This window comes from Rhinichthys klamathensis, unplaced genomic scaffold (assembly GCF_029890125.1).
Source record: "Rhinichthys klamathensis goyatoka isolate OS25496 unplaced genomic scaffold, OSU_Roscu_1.1 h1tg000424l_1, whole genome shotgun sequence".
Lineage (NCBI taxonomy): Eukaryota > Metazoa > Chordata > Actinopteri > Cypriniformes > Leuciscidae > Rhinichthys > Rhinichthys klamathensis.
In genome coordinates, this window is record NW_026606922.1 from 395,848 (window position 1) to 414,483 (window position 18,636).

The 18,636-nt window shown below is 37.7% G+C and overlaps 1 protein-coding gene across 1 annotated transcript in view; it reads right to left on the reverse strand.

Moving 5' to 3' along the window:
* Positions 1-18,636, reverse strand: part of LOC130071010 (macrophage mannose receptor 1-like) — a 62,709-nt gene that overhangs the window by 12,556 nt on the left and 31,517 nt on the right. The window contains exons 7-9 of the mRNA XM_056235615.1: positions 15,701-16,075; positions 15,268-15,612; positions 14,302-14,667 (exon numbers count right to left, since the gene is read on the reverse strand). Coding sequence (XP_056091590.1) covers positions 14,302-14,667; positions 15,268-15,612; positions 15,701-16,075 — 1,086 coding nt within the window. The remainder of the gene's footprint in view (positions 1-14,301; positions 14,668-15,267; positions 15,613-15,700; positions 16,076-18,636) is intronic.

An 18,636-nucleotide genomic window follows, 5' to 3' on the forward strand; every position in this document is an offset into this window, starting at 1 on the left:
TTGGATCTCGACAGGGAAAAGCTTCCCACTGAAAGAGCTCTTGGATTGTTGTGGTGCGTGGAGAATGATGTGTTTAAGTTCAATATCACTGTCAAGTGCAAATCCCACACCCGAAGAAACTTGCTATCAGTTGTGAGCTCCATCTATGATCCACTTGGATTTTTGAGTCCCTTTACTCTACCTGCCAAATTGCTTATCCAAGACCTCTGTAGGAGTAAATGTGGTTGGGATGAGGAAATACCACAGGCTGCAGTGGATAAGTGGACAAAGTGGATAAAGGATCTTGACGAGATAGAAGATTTCAGAGTGGCACGCTGTGTAAAGCCAACTGGTTTTGGAATGCTGAAGCAAGCAGAGCTGCATCATTTCTCTGATGCTAGTGAACAAGGATACGGCATAGTGAGTTACTTGAGACTGACTGATGATATGCACACTGTACATGTGTCTTTCATGTTGGGGAAAGCCAGAGTGGCCCCACTTAAGCACGTCACAATTCCACGTCTAGAACTTACAGCTGCAGTGCTAGCAGTCAGAGTCGACATTATGGTAAGGAAAGCTTTGGAGCTAGATCTCAAAGGCTCAACATTTTGGACTGATAGTCAGTCAGTGCTGAAATACGTTGCAAATGAGAATGCAAGATTCCGCACATTTGTAGCTAATAGGATCTCTGTTATTAGAGGAAACACAGATGTAAAACAGTGGAAATTCATCAGAACAAAGCAGAACCCAGCTGACCTAGCATCAAGAGGGGTTAGTGCCAGCACATTGGTGAAGTGCAAAGAGTGGATCCATGGACCAGACTTTCTATGGAAGAAAGAAGAGGAATGGCCTAAAGAGTCCCTGGGACCCATGTCTCTCTCTCTCGATGACCTTGAAGTTAAAAGGAACACCACTGTTTATAGTACTGTCATTAAAGAGAATGAAAATCCTACCAGCCAACTGCTTAACTATTTCTCAACTTGGACAAAGCTAAAGTTGGCAGTAGCATGGTTCTTGAAGTTCAAGAATATCCTTCGCTTGCTTATTGCAAAAAGAAAAGAGATACAGGCCACCTGCGTGAATAAGGACACTCAGAGCCAAAACAATGTATGTAATGAAATGAAAATATTCAAGACATCACTTTGTGGACAATCCATAGGCTTGGATGATCTCTTGAAAGCAGAAAAGGCCATTGTTGAGTTTTGGCAGAAACAAAGGTATGCAGAGGAAATGTCAAGAATTGGAAAGACATCACCTGCTGGAAAGCGCTTGAATAGATTCAGCAGCCTGTACAAGCTAGATCCTGTGATGGACGATGGAGTTTTGAGGGTTGGAGGAAGGTTGGACAAGTCTGCAATGCCTGAGGAGACCAAGCGACCTATAATACTTCCAAAAGATGTTCACATCTCCACACTTATCCTTCAACACATACACGAACAGCTCGGACATGCTGGCAGAAATCATGTTCTCTCACACCTGAGAAAGAAATATTGGATTATAAATGCCAATTCTGCAGCCCGTAAAGTTTTGTCTAAATGTGTTGTATGCAAGCGTGTAAGAGGAAAGATTGGAGAGCAAAAGATGGCAGATTTACCAAAGGAAAGACTACAAGCTGATCTTCCACCTTTCAGCAATGTTGGCGTTGACTACTTTGGACCTTTCATGACAAAAAGAGGAAGAAGTCAGGTAAAGAGATATGGGGTTATTTTCACTTGCATGACAAGCAGGGCAGTTCACCTAGAAATGGCTCACTCACTGAACACAGATTCCTGCATTGACGCTTTAAGAAGATTCATAGCCAGAAGGGGCCAAGTACTGCATATTCGCTCTGATAACGGAACTAACCTGGTTGGTGCAAAAAGAGAGTTACATAATTCACTTTCAGAATGGAACAAAAGCCGAATCCAGAAGGCAATGCTCCAGAAAGGAATTCAGTGGACGTTTAATCCTCCAGCAGCCTCACATCATGGGGGAGTATGGGAGAGACTCATTCGAATGGTGAGGCAGATCTTATGCTCTATTTTACAACAACACACCCTCGATGATGAAGGACTACAAACACACTTTTGTGAGATTGAAGCAATTCTGAATAGTCGTCCCATTACCACATTGTCTGATGACCATCATGATCTGGAACCTTTGACACCAAATCACATTCTTCTGTTAAAGTCTAGCCCTGCATTGCCTCCTGGATTGTTTCAAAGTTCAGACGTATACAGCAGACGTCGGTGGAGGCAAGTACAATATTTGTCAGACCTGTTTTGGAAGAGATGGTCCCAAGAATACTTACCATTACTACAGGAACGACAGAAATGGTTTACTGCAAAAAGAGGATTGCAGAAAGGAGATATTGTGCTAGTCGTGGACAGTTCAGCACCTCGTGGATCGTGGCCTATTGGAAGAGTAACAGAAGTTTTTCCTGATTCCAAAGGACTCATAAGAACTGTTAAACTTAAGACAAAGACTGGATTCTTGGAAAGACCCATTACCAAACTTTGCCTGCTATTGGAAGATGCAGAAAATTAGATCTGAAGCATAGTAGTGATGACTGAATGATTAAAGAATGAGTATTCATTTTCTTGTATAGACTCATTTGGCTCCATTTACATTTAATGTATTGTAATTGTTGCTTAAACGCTCAATTAGGGGCCGGGTGTAGGAGCCATACTTACCACCTTATTTAATTTTGATAAATTTGTTAATTTAAATATCAGAATGTTGTTGTATTATTAATTGTTTATTTCCCTGAGTGTGTGCCCTCTATAGGTGAGAGGGGAAAAGTTGTATAAAGGATAGGCCACCCCTGACAGGAAGGGGGCGCTGGTGCAAGAGCACACAGTCTTTTGACCGTGCACATGGAGCTAGGGTGGCATGGTGCAACAAACCTGCAAGCGGCCTAAAAGTTGTTTGTTTTGTTTTATGTTACAATGCATCTTTATTTTTGATTTAATAAACTTCAGTTATTTGTTTGGAACATCAACACGCCTCTCTGGATCTATTCATGGTACTTTGCACGCGTCAGAACCATAGCATCAGCATCTCCCACAGTGGACAAGAAACTTGTTTTCACCACTACAGTAACATTTTGAGGATGTTTTGGGAATGTTGTTGACATAACAGATAATACAGTGTTCTTAATAAAACATTGGTACAATGTTCCATAATAACAGAGAAGGAACATTATCAAATCAACGTTCTTAAAATGTTTTAGGATATTATTGAGGCCTGAGATAATGGAGTGTTTTTTATAAAACGTTCTTGTAATGTGACGTGTTAACACAACTAGAACATTATAACTAACATTTCGAGGATGTTTTGGGAATGTTGTTGAGATAACAGATTACAATGTTCTTAATAAAACATTGGCACAATGTTCAATAATAACAGAGGAGGAACATTATCATATCAACGTTCGCAAAATGTTATGAGGATATCATTGAGGCCTGAGATGAGGAGTGTTTTTTATAAAACGTTCTTGTAATGTGACGTGTTAATAAAGCAAGAACATTTTAAATGTAACATTTTGAGCATGTTGTTGAGATTACCGATTATACAATGTTGTCAAAAAACATTGGCACAATGTTCCGTAATAACAGAGGAGGAACATTATCAAAGCAACATTCATCAAATGTTTTGAGGACATTATTGGCCTGAGATGACAAAATCTCATAATATGATGTGTTAACAAAAGCTCATAACATTTTAAGGATATTTTAGGGAAGCTGTTTAGGTAATAGATTGTATAATTATTTTAACCTACAAAATATTGGCATAATGTTCCATAATAAAAGAGGAACATTATCAAAACAGCATTCATTATTATTTCGTTATAATTTTTTGAGGATATTACTCTGAACTGTCTGTTGCGCGAAATGTGTTTACAAGAGACGAGAATCTGATTGGGAGCCACAGATCGACGTTTAAAACCACCAATCACAGCGTGATTTTCCCGTGACGTAAGAACATTTGAAATCGACAAACAGCGCGAAGAAAGTACTAACGTTTTTGTTGAAGAAATCGGCGCAAAATGTCCGTTGTCTAAATTGTCTATTTGACACATTGGCCCAAACAACAGAACTCCTGGTCAACGGAACAGAACTCTTTCACAACTGTAAGTTTTTTTTGTGTGTATTTTTCAGTTTACAATTTAAGCTTTCTCATATTTGATATATCAATGTCTTTCAGTGTTAGATCTTACTTTCTTATAATTGTATGACAGTCGCATAACATCTGAGTGTATGTTACTTTTGAATAACAGCTAGATTTGTTTTAATCCAGACTCCAAACTGCCTGTTTGAAGATGAATATAGCTAAACACCAATGACGCAATATAACGTCTCCATTTATAACAAAGGTAACGTTAGTATAACATTGTGTTCTATGCATACGAATACTCTTATTTTTGCTACTGTCTTTGCTGTCTTTTTAAAGTAAAAGTTAATATTTCATAAAGAGGTAATGGGAAAATTGGAAAGAGCTTAAAACGTTTTCAGTCTTTTGTGTTTTCTAGTAAATATTGTATGTGCTTGTAATATCGTTGTATGTTGACCGACCATGTTTTAAAATATTTCAGGTAATTACTCTGGTGCTGGTGGTCAATGTAAAGGGCACAATCTAGCAAATATTGAAGTAAACATAAACCTGCAGAGGTGAATGGATATGGGAGCTGAAGAGCCTTGTAGCCTACTGGTAAGTGGTTTTGTAACTTTAGTTGTAAATCTTTATAGAATTACCTTTATATTATATTGCAGATTATAGTAATCTTTTTCAAATGCTAGGAAATAATTATGTTGGTTCAAAAAAGCCAACATATTGTTAACCTATTTAAACTAAATATTATTCTGATTTCTGAGACAAAAATGTTCAACTCTTAACTCCTAGAGCTTTAGTGCTAAAAGCACATAACACAGACAATAAAAGATCTCATCCAAAAGACATACACAAATGAGAATTAGCCCATGATTTACTCACCCTCAAGTCATCCTTGGTGTATATGACATTCTTCTTTTTCAGACGAATACAATCGGAGTTATATAAAAAAATGTCCTGGCTCTTCCGAGCTTTATAATGGCAGTGAATGGTAGTTTCTGTTTTAAGTCTATAAAAGCGCATCCATCCATGATACAAGTAATCCACACGGCTCTGGCGGGGTTATAAAGGCCTTTTGAAGTGAAGCGATGCGTTTGTGTAAGAAAAATGTATCGATCCATAGACAATATAACTGCTGTTAAGTCAGAGCAATAGCCTTGTGGGCAGCGAGCGCTGTGATGCTGGAGCTGTGCTCATGGTGACCTGAGTTCCAGTCTTGGTTCGAGGTTCAGGCTTCTCAAGCCAACATCAAAGTTTGTTCACATAATTTAGCCTCTAGTTGTGTTATTAACATGTGGATTAAGTATATGTTTTAAATTACAGAAACAAAAAAGATACTCATAAGGTATCATATTTATACTTTCAATTTCTGATTACTATTTAGTCTGGCTAATTTTGAAAGTTGTCAATGTCAATATTGCTTGTGATCTTAATATGTATTTATATTCTTTCTGTTTACACTGTTGCATGATCTTCTTTTGAGGAAAAACTCTACCATGCACACAGAGAACAGAGCTCAATGCTGCTAACTGGACGAGACGCTGGACAACTAGAAGAGAGAACAGTAGAACACCTATACAGATGACTGGATTACTCTTCTGCAAGAACCAAGACAAGCAAAGACTGATGATGAGCGCTCTGAGCAAACACAGCAGTCAAGACGCATGAGTGACTTTACTGAGTTCTTCATGTAGTGTTGGGCATTTACTGTACGCAGAACATCTAATAATTTATGTGGATACCATTTATAAACCTGTTAGATTTTGATGTTTTAGTTTTGAGATTAATAAAATTGTATGTTTTAACAATGTTATAGCTAAGCATTTTTTTTAAGAGAACATTTTGGGAACAAAAATAAAACTTCCCGCTAAAAACTTTATGAAGAATGTTAGGGGATGTAATGTTCTTAAAATGTTATGATTAAACCTTTATAGAAGGTCATCACAAAACATTTTTAGAGTGTTCTTAGAGAATGTTATGCCATCTTTTAAGAGATCATTCTGGGAACAAAAATAAAACTACCCGCTGAAAATGTTATAAGAACATAAGGGAATAATGTTCTAACAATGTTAGCGTTAACATTTTTTTGAATGTTTTTAAAGAATGTTATTAGAACTTTTAAGAGAACATTCTGGGAACAAAAAGAAAACTACCCGCTGAAAATGTTATAAGAACATTAGGGAATAATGTTCTGACAATGTTAGCGTTAAACATTTTTTAAATATTTTTAAAGAATGTTATTAGAACTTTTAAGAGAACATTCTGGGAACAAAAAGAAAACTACCCGCTGAAAATGTTATAAGAACATTAGGGAATAATGTTCTGACAATGTTAGCGTTAAACATTTTTTGAATGTTTTTAAAGAATGTTATTAGAACTTTTAAGAGAACATTCTGGGAACAAAAAGAAAACTACCCGCTGAAAATGTTATAAGAACATTAGGGAATAATGTTCTGACAATGTTAGCGTTAAACATTTTTAGAATGTTTTTAAAGAATGTTATTAGAACTTTAAGAGAACATTCTGGGAACAAAAAGAAAACTACCCGCTGAAAATGTTATAAGAACATTAGGGAATAATGTTCTAACAATGTTAGCGTTAAACATTTGTTGAATGTTTTTAAAGAATGTTATTATAACTTTTAAGAGAACATTCTGGGAACCAAAATAAAACTACCCGCTGAAAACATTAGAACAATGCATGGTAATGTTCTCAGAACATTTTTAGAACAAAAAATTTCTAGCTGGGGTACCAATAGCATCAAATAGTGTGATAGAGGCAACTTGTAATTGAAAACCAATATTACTAGGTTGTTTAAATATTCAAATCTTTAATTTTCTGTTTATGTTATAACCCAGGTGAAAAATATCTATTAAAAATGTACTTGAGTATGTTTTTAGTACAATACAAATATACTCAAGTATAGCTTTTATACATTTAATAGTATATATCTACCCTAAACATACTAATGTCCAACGCATTCTCATCCTTTGGCGTCATATAGGTGACGCCATGTGACATTTCGTCGAAATCTTACGCACATGGCATCCTTTAGCGTCAATATAACACGCACTGTTATGGGTAGGTCTGGGGTAGGGTACGGTTATGACGCCTTGGGATCTGCGTCTCATATTCACGCTAAACGATGCCATGTGCGTTGGATTTACACGCGCGTCACCTGTATGACGCCTTGGGATCTGCGTCTCATATTGACGCTAAAGGATGCCATGTGCGTAAGATTTCAACGAAATGTCCAAAGCGTCACATGTATGACACCAAAGGATGAGAACGGGCTGTAATGTCTGCTGTCCTGATATGCGATGGTAATAATTTGTACAATATTGTGAGAACAGTGTATATCATTAGCGAACGTGTATAGGCTATATAAGCTAACACTGGTCTCTCTCACCAAGACACCTGTCCCGTTCTCCACTGGTTCTCCTCACAGCACAATTCAATTTGTCTCTGACCGTTCTGTCTAACATTAATCCTGGTCTGTCCCTGCTCTCTTGGCAGCATACCAGGCTCATAATTGTATTGCTGTGGTCCGTCATACGAGTACTGTAAGTTTTTCCTCAGCGTCCGAAATGTCATTGCGATCCATTGTTTTCCTGTTGTCTGAATCGACCGCTCTCCCGCCCGTTACGTCACGCCCGCCACGCCCATTTTCAGACGCGGAAGTAACATTTTCTCACAAAAACGACTCCAGAAGCTTCTATAGCGTATTTATAAGTATATTTTAAAGAAAATATAGTTCCTACATTATTTTTCTATACATTGACTCGTTGGGTCCTCTAACCTGCAATATGCCCTTTAATCATAAAATCTAATGTATATCGCCAAAATGTATCAAATGTCACTTATATATTCAAAGTTAACACAATGAGGTCAAAAATTAAAAGCGACAAAAAAAATCTAAAAATGAGCTCACTGTTGTAGCAGATGAAATGCATGCTGGACAAGCAGTTCTCATCAGTCCATCGGCCTAAATAGTTGAATGATACGGCAATACATTGCTGAAAACCCCAATGGCTGTAATTATATTGACCATTATCTGGTAAAGTGGGAACTGCTGCTATCCAGTTTTCATAATTGGTAATCTGACCGTTTGACCAAACCCTGTTTCTGTACAGGCCGATCCAGACTCCATATCCACCTGCTGTCTCAAGGATCGTCTGATTTCTCACATTGGCGAGATCTGTGTAATGATCTCTACAGTATCTACGAGCCTCTGACCAGTTTCTCCCATCAGTGATTCTGATGTAACGTTTAGCAACTTAGCCATTGTTTAAATTCACCTAAATAGTGTTTTAGACGGCTAGCTGTAGTCTCGCGCTGAAGTCCCATGGGAACTCAGTTGTAGCCGGAAAAGGGTAAATAGCAGTGTGCAGGTGGGAGGAGCGTAGTGTGTGAAGAGTGAAGATCGGAGTTGCTCACAAGTGAAGAAGAAATGGTTCGCGTTTGTGCCGTTCCGAATTGTGGCAACAGAATGCGAAAATACAAGAACTTAAATTTTCATCGTCTTGCTTTCCATGACCTCGAGATTCTGCAGTTGTGGCTAGTTTTACTTCAACTTGATGTGCAAACTCCCATACAAGTACTACGCGCTAAAGATTACCGCATTTGCAGCGAACACTTTGACAAGGATGACTACACAGACAAAACACAGCGGGGCCGGTTGAAGAAAAATGCCAGGTTACACTTTATTTCGATAGTCACTTTAGACATTCTACTAACTATAAGTAACTTTTCAACTACATGTCAACTAACTGTCATTAGAGTTTAAGTAGGCTGTAGTAAACTGTCAATAGGCTGTTAGGTTGTGGTTAGGTGTTAGGGTTCAGGATAGGAGAACAAGTTGACTTGTAGTTGCTAAGTTACTTATAGTCAGTAGAATGTCTTTTGGGGGACAAACAAAATAAAGTGTTAGCAGATATTAAGCAGACAGTCTACTAATACTCTAATGACAGTTAGTTGACATGTAGCTGCAATGTTACTTATAGTTAGTTGAATGTCTAAAGTGGACTATCGAAATAAAGTGTTACCAAATGCCATTCCGTGGACGAAGACGGGTGCAACCACTGTGGATGTAATGTAAACTTTATTTATCCTTTCATTTGGGCACACACGGCTTGAGGAGAGATGTGCAGTAATACATGTTTTTGTACTAGCTTCAATACAATACTATACTAGCTTCTATGTCTTCTATTACGTTTGTGTTGTGCTAATTTCTATGAGAATTATTCAATGGACTTGCTAGAGAGAATAAAGTGTGTGGGAGGGTGCAGTATGGGGAAGGGGGAGGTGTGTGATGATCACACAGGCTACGACCTCCACCCTAACCCTAAAACACTATTTAGGTGAATTTAAACAATGGCTAAGTTGCTAAACGCATCTTGTTGTCATGTAAGGGCCCTGTTCATGTTGGACAGACATTTTAATTGCATTTTGTGTCTGTTAAGAGGCACAAAGACACTCTTTATGTATATGCCCCCATAACTGCTGTTTTAGCTGAGTGGGAGCTCTGGGCATTAGCTTTAGCAGCTCTGTGTTGCAAGCACCAATTCGGTTCGTTATATAGACAGTACTCACAAAGGTATAACGATCAAGATTAACTTAAAAATTGCCCAGAGTTCTCCTTTTACATAATGAATGTGTTAGATTTTATTTTTTAGACTATGGAAATAAATAATTTTACCACCAGAGGCCCAACAAAAGCCAAATCATGCTTTTAGAGTAGCAAGCTGTGATGATGAAACACTTTATGAAAATGTTTGGCTTACCAGATAATATAATCAGTGGAAACATAGCTGTGAAGTAAGATATATACGTATTATACAATATACATATTATACTACAAAATGCTTTTTTATATCATTCCTCATGTGTTGGTAGGTTTGTATAAAGTATCTAGTAGATGGATACATTTAAAAGTACAATAATAATAATAATAATAAATATTATTTAATATTATTTTATATAATAATAAAAATATATTTTGCCAAGCTTACCTTTTGATTTTTTTGGTTTCTGCCCATTTTCTGGCCAGATTATGTCACCGTCTTAAAATGTATAATGGTTTTCAAAGAAGGGGCGGATCATTTCTTTGAACACTCATGACATCATGAAACTTGGATCACAAAGCTGCCCTATCCAATGTACTCCATGAGAACATTGTGAGTCTACACAATGGTTAAAGAGGCTTAGTGGATGTTCTGTTCCGGTGCAAACTGGTTATATATGTTATACAGAAAAAGGATTTCTATTTTTATCCATGGAGTTGTCAAACTATGTGGTTTACATGTATTCAGAACTTCTGCATCTTTGGTTGCACAAAATTGGCCTTCTTGAATATTTAAATAGATAGCTGACAATGATTAAATAAATGGCATACAAAAGATATGACTCCATCAGTGCTAATCAATACAAGCTAATAGTTTTAAGGATGCACCAAATTTTACTCAAAACCAAAATTTTTGAAAAGGATATAGCTGCATATACATTACGTGAAAACAGTACCGTACCATAAAACCTTAAAAAACTGTACAGATCCACAGATTAACAAATGCACATGGGAGTCCTGAAATACATGCAACAGATCCCACTGAACGATTTCATGTTTATTAATAAATTGGTTGAGGAAATGATTCAAGAACTCATTTCATTACTGAATTATGTTGAATGTAAAAATGCGCATTAAAAAACTGCGCTCAACTGAGTCGAATAGATTTTTTATCTGATGAGAAAACATGCGCATAAACTATAATAGAAACAAATTTACTAGGGATGCACAGAAATGAAAATTCTTGGGCCAAAACCCAAACCGAAAATGCTTTTTAAAAATTAGCTTTTTTGCATAATTGTATTAATATTAGACTTAAGGAAATTCAGTAGTTTTAAACATACTGACTTAAAAGAAATAAAATCCAATAAAATAAAGTAACCACACTTTTAATGAAAGTAACACAATAAAATTGGACAGAAAATAGGCTTCATTCATATTAAATATCAATATATTATTAAAATTTTATGCAACAGAATCAGATTTAACAGATTTATTTTTGACCAATTATTCAAACAATCCAGAGTAATATAAAGCTAAAGCTAGGTATTATCAGAGCATGTGAGCTGAGCGTAGCAAGGAGTGGATCATTCAACAAAAGCGGACAGCACGGCTATGCCACACCATGTAGGGGAATTGCAAACAGAAACAAGTGTATTACTACATAGAAATTTCATGTTGGCACGTTGTTTGAGCGGACTTTTGCTTTTCCAATGAGTATGAGCAGGTACATGAGTGGAGCGTTTGCATGGGTCTTGCACATCAAAAAAGAGATGTGACTTTGCAGTGGGACGGCATAACTGGACCAGCCAGTCGCAGATCGATGTCATTGCTCAGAATCTGAAATGCTGTTTTGGTCATTCTGAAATGCCTGAGCAAAGTGTGTTTTTTCTGTAAACTATCTCTCAGAACTGTCTTATACGGCTGTGATCCCAAGATAACATGTTTATTGTGTTTTGTCTACGCGCTCTGAGGAGTAATATATTATAGGCCTATAAGTTAAATATGCAACTTTTGATGGAAACGTATAGTGTGTCTGGACAAATCCAAATCCAGAGTAATACAAAAAATGAAGAGTTATAGATTCGAGGACTGTAACTTAAGGAAGTATATAATTTCAAGGAGACTAATGTAAATAAGTATAATCTTGGTTATAGTTTACAGACTAGACTCTGGTTATTAATAGCCCTTCATTTGGTTGGTCTCTGTGTAAATCACAAAATCATAATCCTGACTGATGATATTATTCTGACTTACAAGATTTTTTTTATTTTCTACTACTGTAAACTTTTCCTTGATCAACCCCAGTGGACTTTAGAGGTACTTAAATAAAGAAAGAAACCATTTTGTGTGTGTGTGTGATTATTTATTGTAGTGTATGATAAACCTGTAAATAGTACCATATAATATCACATTACCATGTAATCAAAAAATATATACAAAATGTTGTGTCATATGATCACGTCAGATGTCTGTTTTCATGTCTGTCATTCCACTGTATGTTGTTGTACTGTATCATTCCACTGTACTGTATTGTGCTGACAACAAAGACAAATACAACTGTATCCCTGAGGTGGCAAAAAAATATCATTATCATTATGTTTGGTTGATGACTAATAAATTACCAAGTAAATTTTATCAGACAGATTAAACAAATCATCCAACCATCTATTCCCCAAATTGATTGTTCTATGTAGGGTCACAGGGATGCTGAAGCCTATTCCAGTGTCTCGGGACAAAGTAACAAATCATTGGAACACATAATGACACAAAATGTTTGATTAGTGTGATTATATATATATATATATATATATATATATATATATATATATATATATATATATATATATAAGTTCTGATAGTAGGCTATGAGTACAAGCAACCTAGTTTTGTGTTAATCAAAAAAACTGCAGTTTAAATACATCTTATATTTGTTTTAAAAAAAATACAATACAAGACAATCATGTGACATTCAAAATATCTATTATCAATAGGACAAAGAACATGCAAAATGCAGAAACACAAAACCTAAAACCATGTTCTTGTGTGCACATATTCTGTTGTTATCTCTCACGGTTTGATTTTAAGATAGCTTCTCAAATGCATTGTGAAGTTGCTGGGAAGTCCTCTTCTGATAAATTCTTCCTGGAGCTGAAACATGGGATTTATTTTCAGTGAGATATTTTTGAGCTAAAAATATTACAAAGATCTGTAAATAACAATAATAATAATAATTATTATTATTATTTTTGTCAGGACCACTATCGTCAAATACGATTTGACAGTTAGCATACAGTTTGGATTGGTAACATGGTTCTGTTCTGGGCAAGAACTCCCTGCGCATCCATGCAGCCTAGCATAGATAAGAGCAGGGAGAGCATCAATAACCCCTCTTAGGGTAAAACACAACAGAACCAACATGAATGTATGCAGATATAATTAATTCAAGATTTTAATGTACAACATAATTCGAGAATTTAGCCTGATTCAAATGGTAATCAGAATTGTTTTTTGTTTGTTTTTGTGCAACAAAAACTAAAAATATTATGAGTGTGTTGAACTGTTTCTCACCTGTATAATCACAAGCTCTTTAATCTGAGACTCTGACAGATTTTCCGCACTTGTAAGTTCAACTCTCAGTCCCGTCACTGATCAGTAGAAAAATAAAAAAAGAACACTGGTCAGTCGTGCATGAATACAAACAATACAAACCAGTAATGTCGATGTATGTTGAAAAACACTCATTTTGGACTGAAAACAGCACATATCTCCACAAACATACCATATACATCTGAATTGATGGGTCAATATGATGATCATCATGTTCACCAGAAAGCAAATAGAAGACAGAGCATTAGCATAAAAGTTTGTGAATTACACAAATAACAATGGCATATTAACAATTGATTGTAATAAATTTGCTTGTTTTTTCCCCTGGTGCTTATTATTTTATTATTTTAATTCATTACAGAATGTGCATTTGCTTACCACTGTAACAGAAGAAAGGCAAACTGGCAAAGCAGCTTTCATCCGTCCACTGACCAAAGTATTTTAGAGACACAGCTGTGCAGTGTTGAGCTCCCAGCAGTCCTGGGACATTTGCACCATTATCTGGTTGTGCAACCTCACCTGGAGTATATGGCAGCCAATATGTGAAGGAAGAGCTGCTCTGATCTGACCACAGTCTGTTTCTGTGCAGACCAACCCATACAGGATAGCCAGAATAATAGCTATAACGCGTAACATTCAGTATCTGTTGACGTTCTGTCTCATTTCTCACACTGGCCAGGTCTGTGTAATTCTCTCTGCAGTAGCTCTGAGCTCCAGTCCAGGTCCTTCTCTCATTTACAAAAAGATACTTCTGAGAGGCGTTTTCTCTACCTAAGATAAAATTTAGTGGATGAAAATCAGTAAATTTATTTGTTATTTGTCAAATGTATAGCTATATAATAAAATACATTTTGAAAACAAAAAACATTACTAATTAGCCTAATCAAAGATTGAAAAACAGTCTTTCTTTTTTCTCCCAAGAATTTAGGGTTTAAATGTGAAAGAAAAATATTGAACACTTCAAGATCTTTCAGGACTGAAAATCCCTTTTTTGACAAATCTCAAAGAAAAAGAAGATATATACACACACACACATTTCGTTTTTACTTGTAATGTCTTACCATTGTAGCAAACAAATGTGTAATAATATTCACATGATGAATCAAACCAGTTTCCATTATAATCCATGTAAACACACAGTTCATTCGGTGCATTATTGGGTTCATGATACCAGTTCCTGAAATCTCTCTCTCCTTCCTGATAGAAATCATTGTTTTCCAATGACCATCTCCAGCTGTTCACATCATCATACTGTCCAATCCAGGCTGAGCCATTGTAACTCCCATTAACTGTGTTTATCAGCCTGTTCATTTCCTCCATGTTATCAATGGTGGCCAGATCAGTGTAATTCTCTCTGCAGTGTCTCTGAGCTTCAGTCCAGGTCTTAGACTCATTCACAAAGTGATACTCTCGGGATGATGCTAATGCTGGCAAGGTGGGAAAAAGGTGCATAATAGAGATTATTTGTAAGGACATTTTGGATTTGGAATTAATTAACTTTTGTAGACTGTTTGTAGACTAAATAAGAGGATCAAAATATATATTTTACATATTTTGGTAACACTTTACAATAAAGTATCATTAGTTATGTCATGTTTGTATTGACTTACATTCTTTAGCATCAATGTATTGATCTTTGTTAACATTAGTCACATATAAAACTATATGTAACCAACGTTAACAGATCGATACATTACTGCTAGCTCAGGTTCATTAAAACATTTTTTTTTACAATAATGTTTTCTAATAAATGTTGAAATTAACTTTAACCAAGATTAACAAATGCATTCGAAGTTTTTTTTTCATTTTTAGTTCATGTTAAATAACTTATTTTACTAGAACAATTAGTACAATTACTAGTGATTGTAACTAGTGTTACACATATTTTCGAAAAATATGATGAAAAAATAAATCTGGTAATAAATCTGGAAATGTTGAATAACATTTCTAAATTGTCTGCCAGAGAGTGGTGTACACTTAAAAGTCAACATTGTGCATTTCTTAACGTAGGTGCACGTAATACTCACCACTGTAGCAAATGAAAGATAATGCAGTATTGCAGTTTTCATCTGTCCAGCTCCCAGAGTCTCTAAATGACATTGCAGTGCAGTATTCACTGTTTCCAGCATTATCTGGCTGCCCTATCCTCCAGTTACTGAATGAAGAGTTGCTCTGATCTGACCAAGATCTGGTTCTATACAATCCAATCCAAAAAGCGGAATAATACTGAAATAAAGACTGAAGTTTGAGGTTTTCAGTCTCATTCCTGATACTGACGAGGTCTGTGTGATGTTCTCTGCAGTAACTCTGAGCTTCAGTCCAGTTTTTGTACTGGTAAACAAACACGTAACTTGTACTAGCATTCACTTTTCCTGCGGGGAATATATGTGTATGTGATATATCCATGGTATCAGAAATATATTGTTCTACAAACTTTAAAAAGTCAACAGGAGTTCTCACCATCATAGCAAACAAATGGAAGTGTATAGTAACAAGAGATTTCACGCCATATTCCCCAATAATATGACATGTGCACACACAGACTCTGTCCACCTGAGTTCACTGGTTGCTGGACATACCAGCTTTTAAATCCTCCTTCTAAAGCTGCATTATCCAGAGACCATTTCCAGCTGTTCAGATCATCATAGAGACCAATCCAAGCTTTGCCATAGTAAGTCCTACGTATTATTTTAAAGAGCCTGTTCATTTCCTCCATGTTATCAATGGTGGCCAGATCAGTGTAATTCTCTCTGCAGTGTCTCTGAGCTTCAGTCCAGGTCTTTGAATCATTTACAAAGTGATACTGATGGGTGCATGAAGATTGTGTGCAGGTTCCTGTAAGAGAAATAAAATGGTTTTATTGTGAAGGTTTTTCAAATGTAACTGAAATTAAAGCTGCAAGCAGTATTTATCGGTGTTCAAGCGGTTTAAGGCCTTTAAGCACATGCGTAAAAAGATATTATGTTTTATTTAGCAAGAATGTAAACACTTTGAAAACTTAGGAAACCAAAAGTTATTTATAAAAGATCATATAAGAGATTCAGGCAAGAATAATTTTGTACAGACGTAAATAATGTATGTTGGATTGATGTTTATAAGGAAGTTCGTCCTGATAATGCATTGTCAGCATTTGAAAGATTAGTTTACCCTTTGGTGGACAAACATGCACCTATGAAAAAATGTACAGTGAAGAATGTTATGGATTGTTAATGAGTTGAAAAACGTCTCGGTTACGTATGTAACCTTAGTTCCCTGATAGGGAACAAGACGCTGCGTCAAACGCTGCGGGAACGCCCCTGCGTTGTGCGTCATGAAGCACGTATGGAATCAGCCCAATGGAGAGATGAAACGTCATAGGCGGGTGACGTCATCGACCAGGAAACTATAAAGCAGTTTCTGATAGGCGTGAAGGAAGCGCTAACGGGAGTGCCGGGAGTATGGCGGAATGACGTAGCGTCTCGTTCCCTATCAGGGAACTAGGGTTACATACGTAACCGAGACGTTCCCTTTCAAGGGAACTTCGAGCTGCGTCAAACGCTGCGGGAACGCGAATACCCACGTCGCCATAGGACCAAATGACCGCCATGTGAGAACTAGCGCACAGAGGACGAGAGCACCTGTGCCCCAGGGGTAGAACTTAAGTCTAGGTCATAGAACTTAACAAAAGTATGCGATGAAGACCATCCAGCCGCATCACAAACATCACTCAGGGAAACCCCCGAAAATAGAGCTTTGGAAGCAGCCATACTCCTAGTAGAGTGGGCTCGAACAGCCAAAGGTGAAAGCTGACCAGCCGACTCATAAGCAAGTGAGATAGCCTCGACCATCCACTTGCTCATTCTCTGTTTAGATGCAGGACACCCTTTCCTGGGTGGTCCGAAACATACAAATAGTTGTTCTGATTTCCTCCACAGGGAAGCTCTGTGGACATAAGCGTCTAACGCCCTAAAAGGGCAGAGTAAATTAAGTTTCTCCTGGTCCGATGACATAAATGGAGGAGGACAGAAAGCCTGCAGAACCGTAGGTCTAACAACATTAGTAGTTCTACCAGAAAGACTCGGGAGAATAAATACTGTACAATAAATACATTTATTGATAGCCCAGCAAGCAATAAAGTTCTTTGGCGTAGGCCCCGTCCATAGCTCGCAATCCGAGGGTCCGGACTCTGCATTTCCTGCCTGAAGACGAAGGCAGGGGCGCAGCCGACCCCCTGTGAGGTATAGGAAGGGACCATCCTGGTGGTGGTGGGGGAGGATGGAGGGGAAGGGACCATCCTGGTGGTGGTGGGGAGGATGGAGGTGAATGGAAGCGTCAGCATCTGCGAACTCAAACATGTGTAAGTACTGGTCTTTTATACCGCAAGTATTAGACGCGATTGGATAGATGAGAAGGTAATAAGTGACGTAGCAATTGAGTCTTCCTGACAGAACTTAACGCTAAAGCTTACATGGACCTTGGGAACGTACCCTGGTCTAGGATGCAGAAAAGCCTTAACCATGCCAGGCGAAAATTCCAGACACGAGGGTGACACCGACAGAGCCTGCACATCTCTGATTCTTTTTAATGAGGAGATAGCAAGTAGAAAGATAAAAGTTTTAAAAGTGAGACACTTCTCAGGAACTTCTTCGATAGGTTCAAAAGGAGCTAGGGAAAGACCTTCCAATACAATGGCCAGATCCCAGGTCGGCACCCTCGTACGAACTGCTGGCCTCAGCCTCAAAGTGCCACGGAGGAAACGAGTTATAAGCGGGTGTCTCCCAAGAGAAACTTCACTGAAAGGGACGTGGTAAGCAGCTAGTGCCGCCACACACACCTTTAGTGTGGAGGGGGATAACCCTGTGGAGAAGCGCTCCTGCAGGAATTCCAGCACTGCACCCACTGGGCAGTTAACTGGGTCCTGCAGGTGTTCTCCACACCAAGAAGTGAAAAGTTTCCACTTCAAGGCATAAAGCTTCCTCGTGGATGGAGCTCTGGAGTGAAGAATGGTCTCAACTAGGGATGTCCCGATCCGATCACGCGATCGGAAATCGGGCCCGATCACGTGGTTTCAGACTCGATCGGAATCGGACGTTACCTCCCGATCAGGACTCGGATATATGATATATCCGAGTCCATGTAAATTAGGGGTGTAACGGTACATGTATTCGTAATTATTATTGAATTATTGAACCGTTTCGGTACGAGGCTTCCGGTTCGGTACGCATAAAAACCGAACGATTCCTAGGACCATTTTTCCTGCAGACAAAATCCGCGCTGAAGCGATCACCACAACGTTGCGCAACATCAAATGGCAAGCGTAATGAAAGCGTAACGAAACTGCGCTTCTCATTATATTGTGCTTAACGGGCCATTTATCATTTCGGACCAGCAACATCTGTGCAGCGCGAGATCAAGCG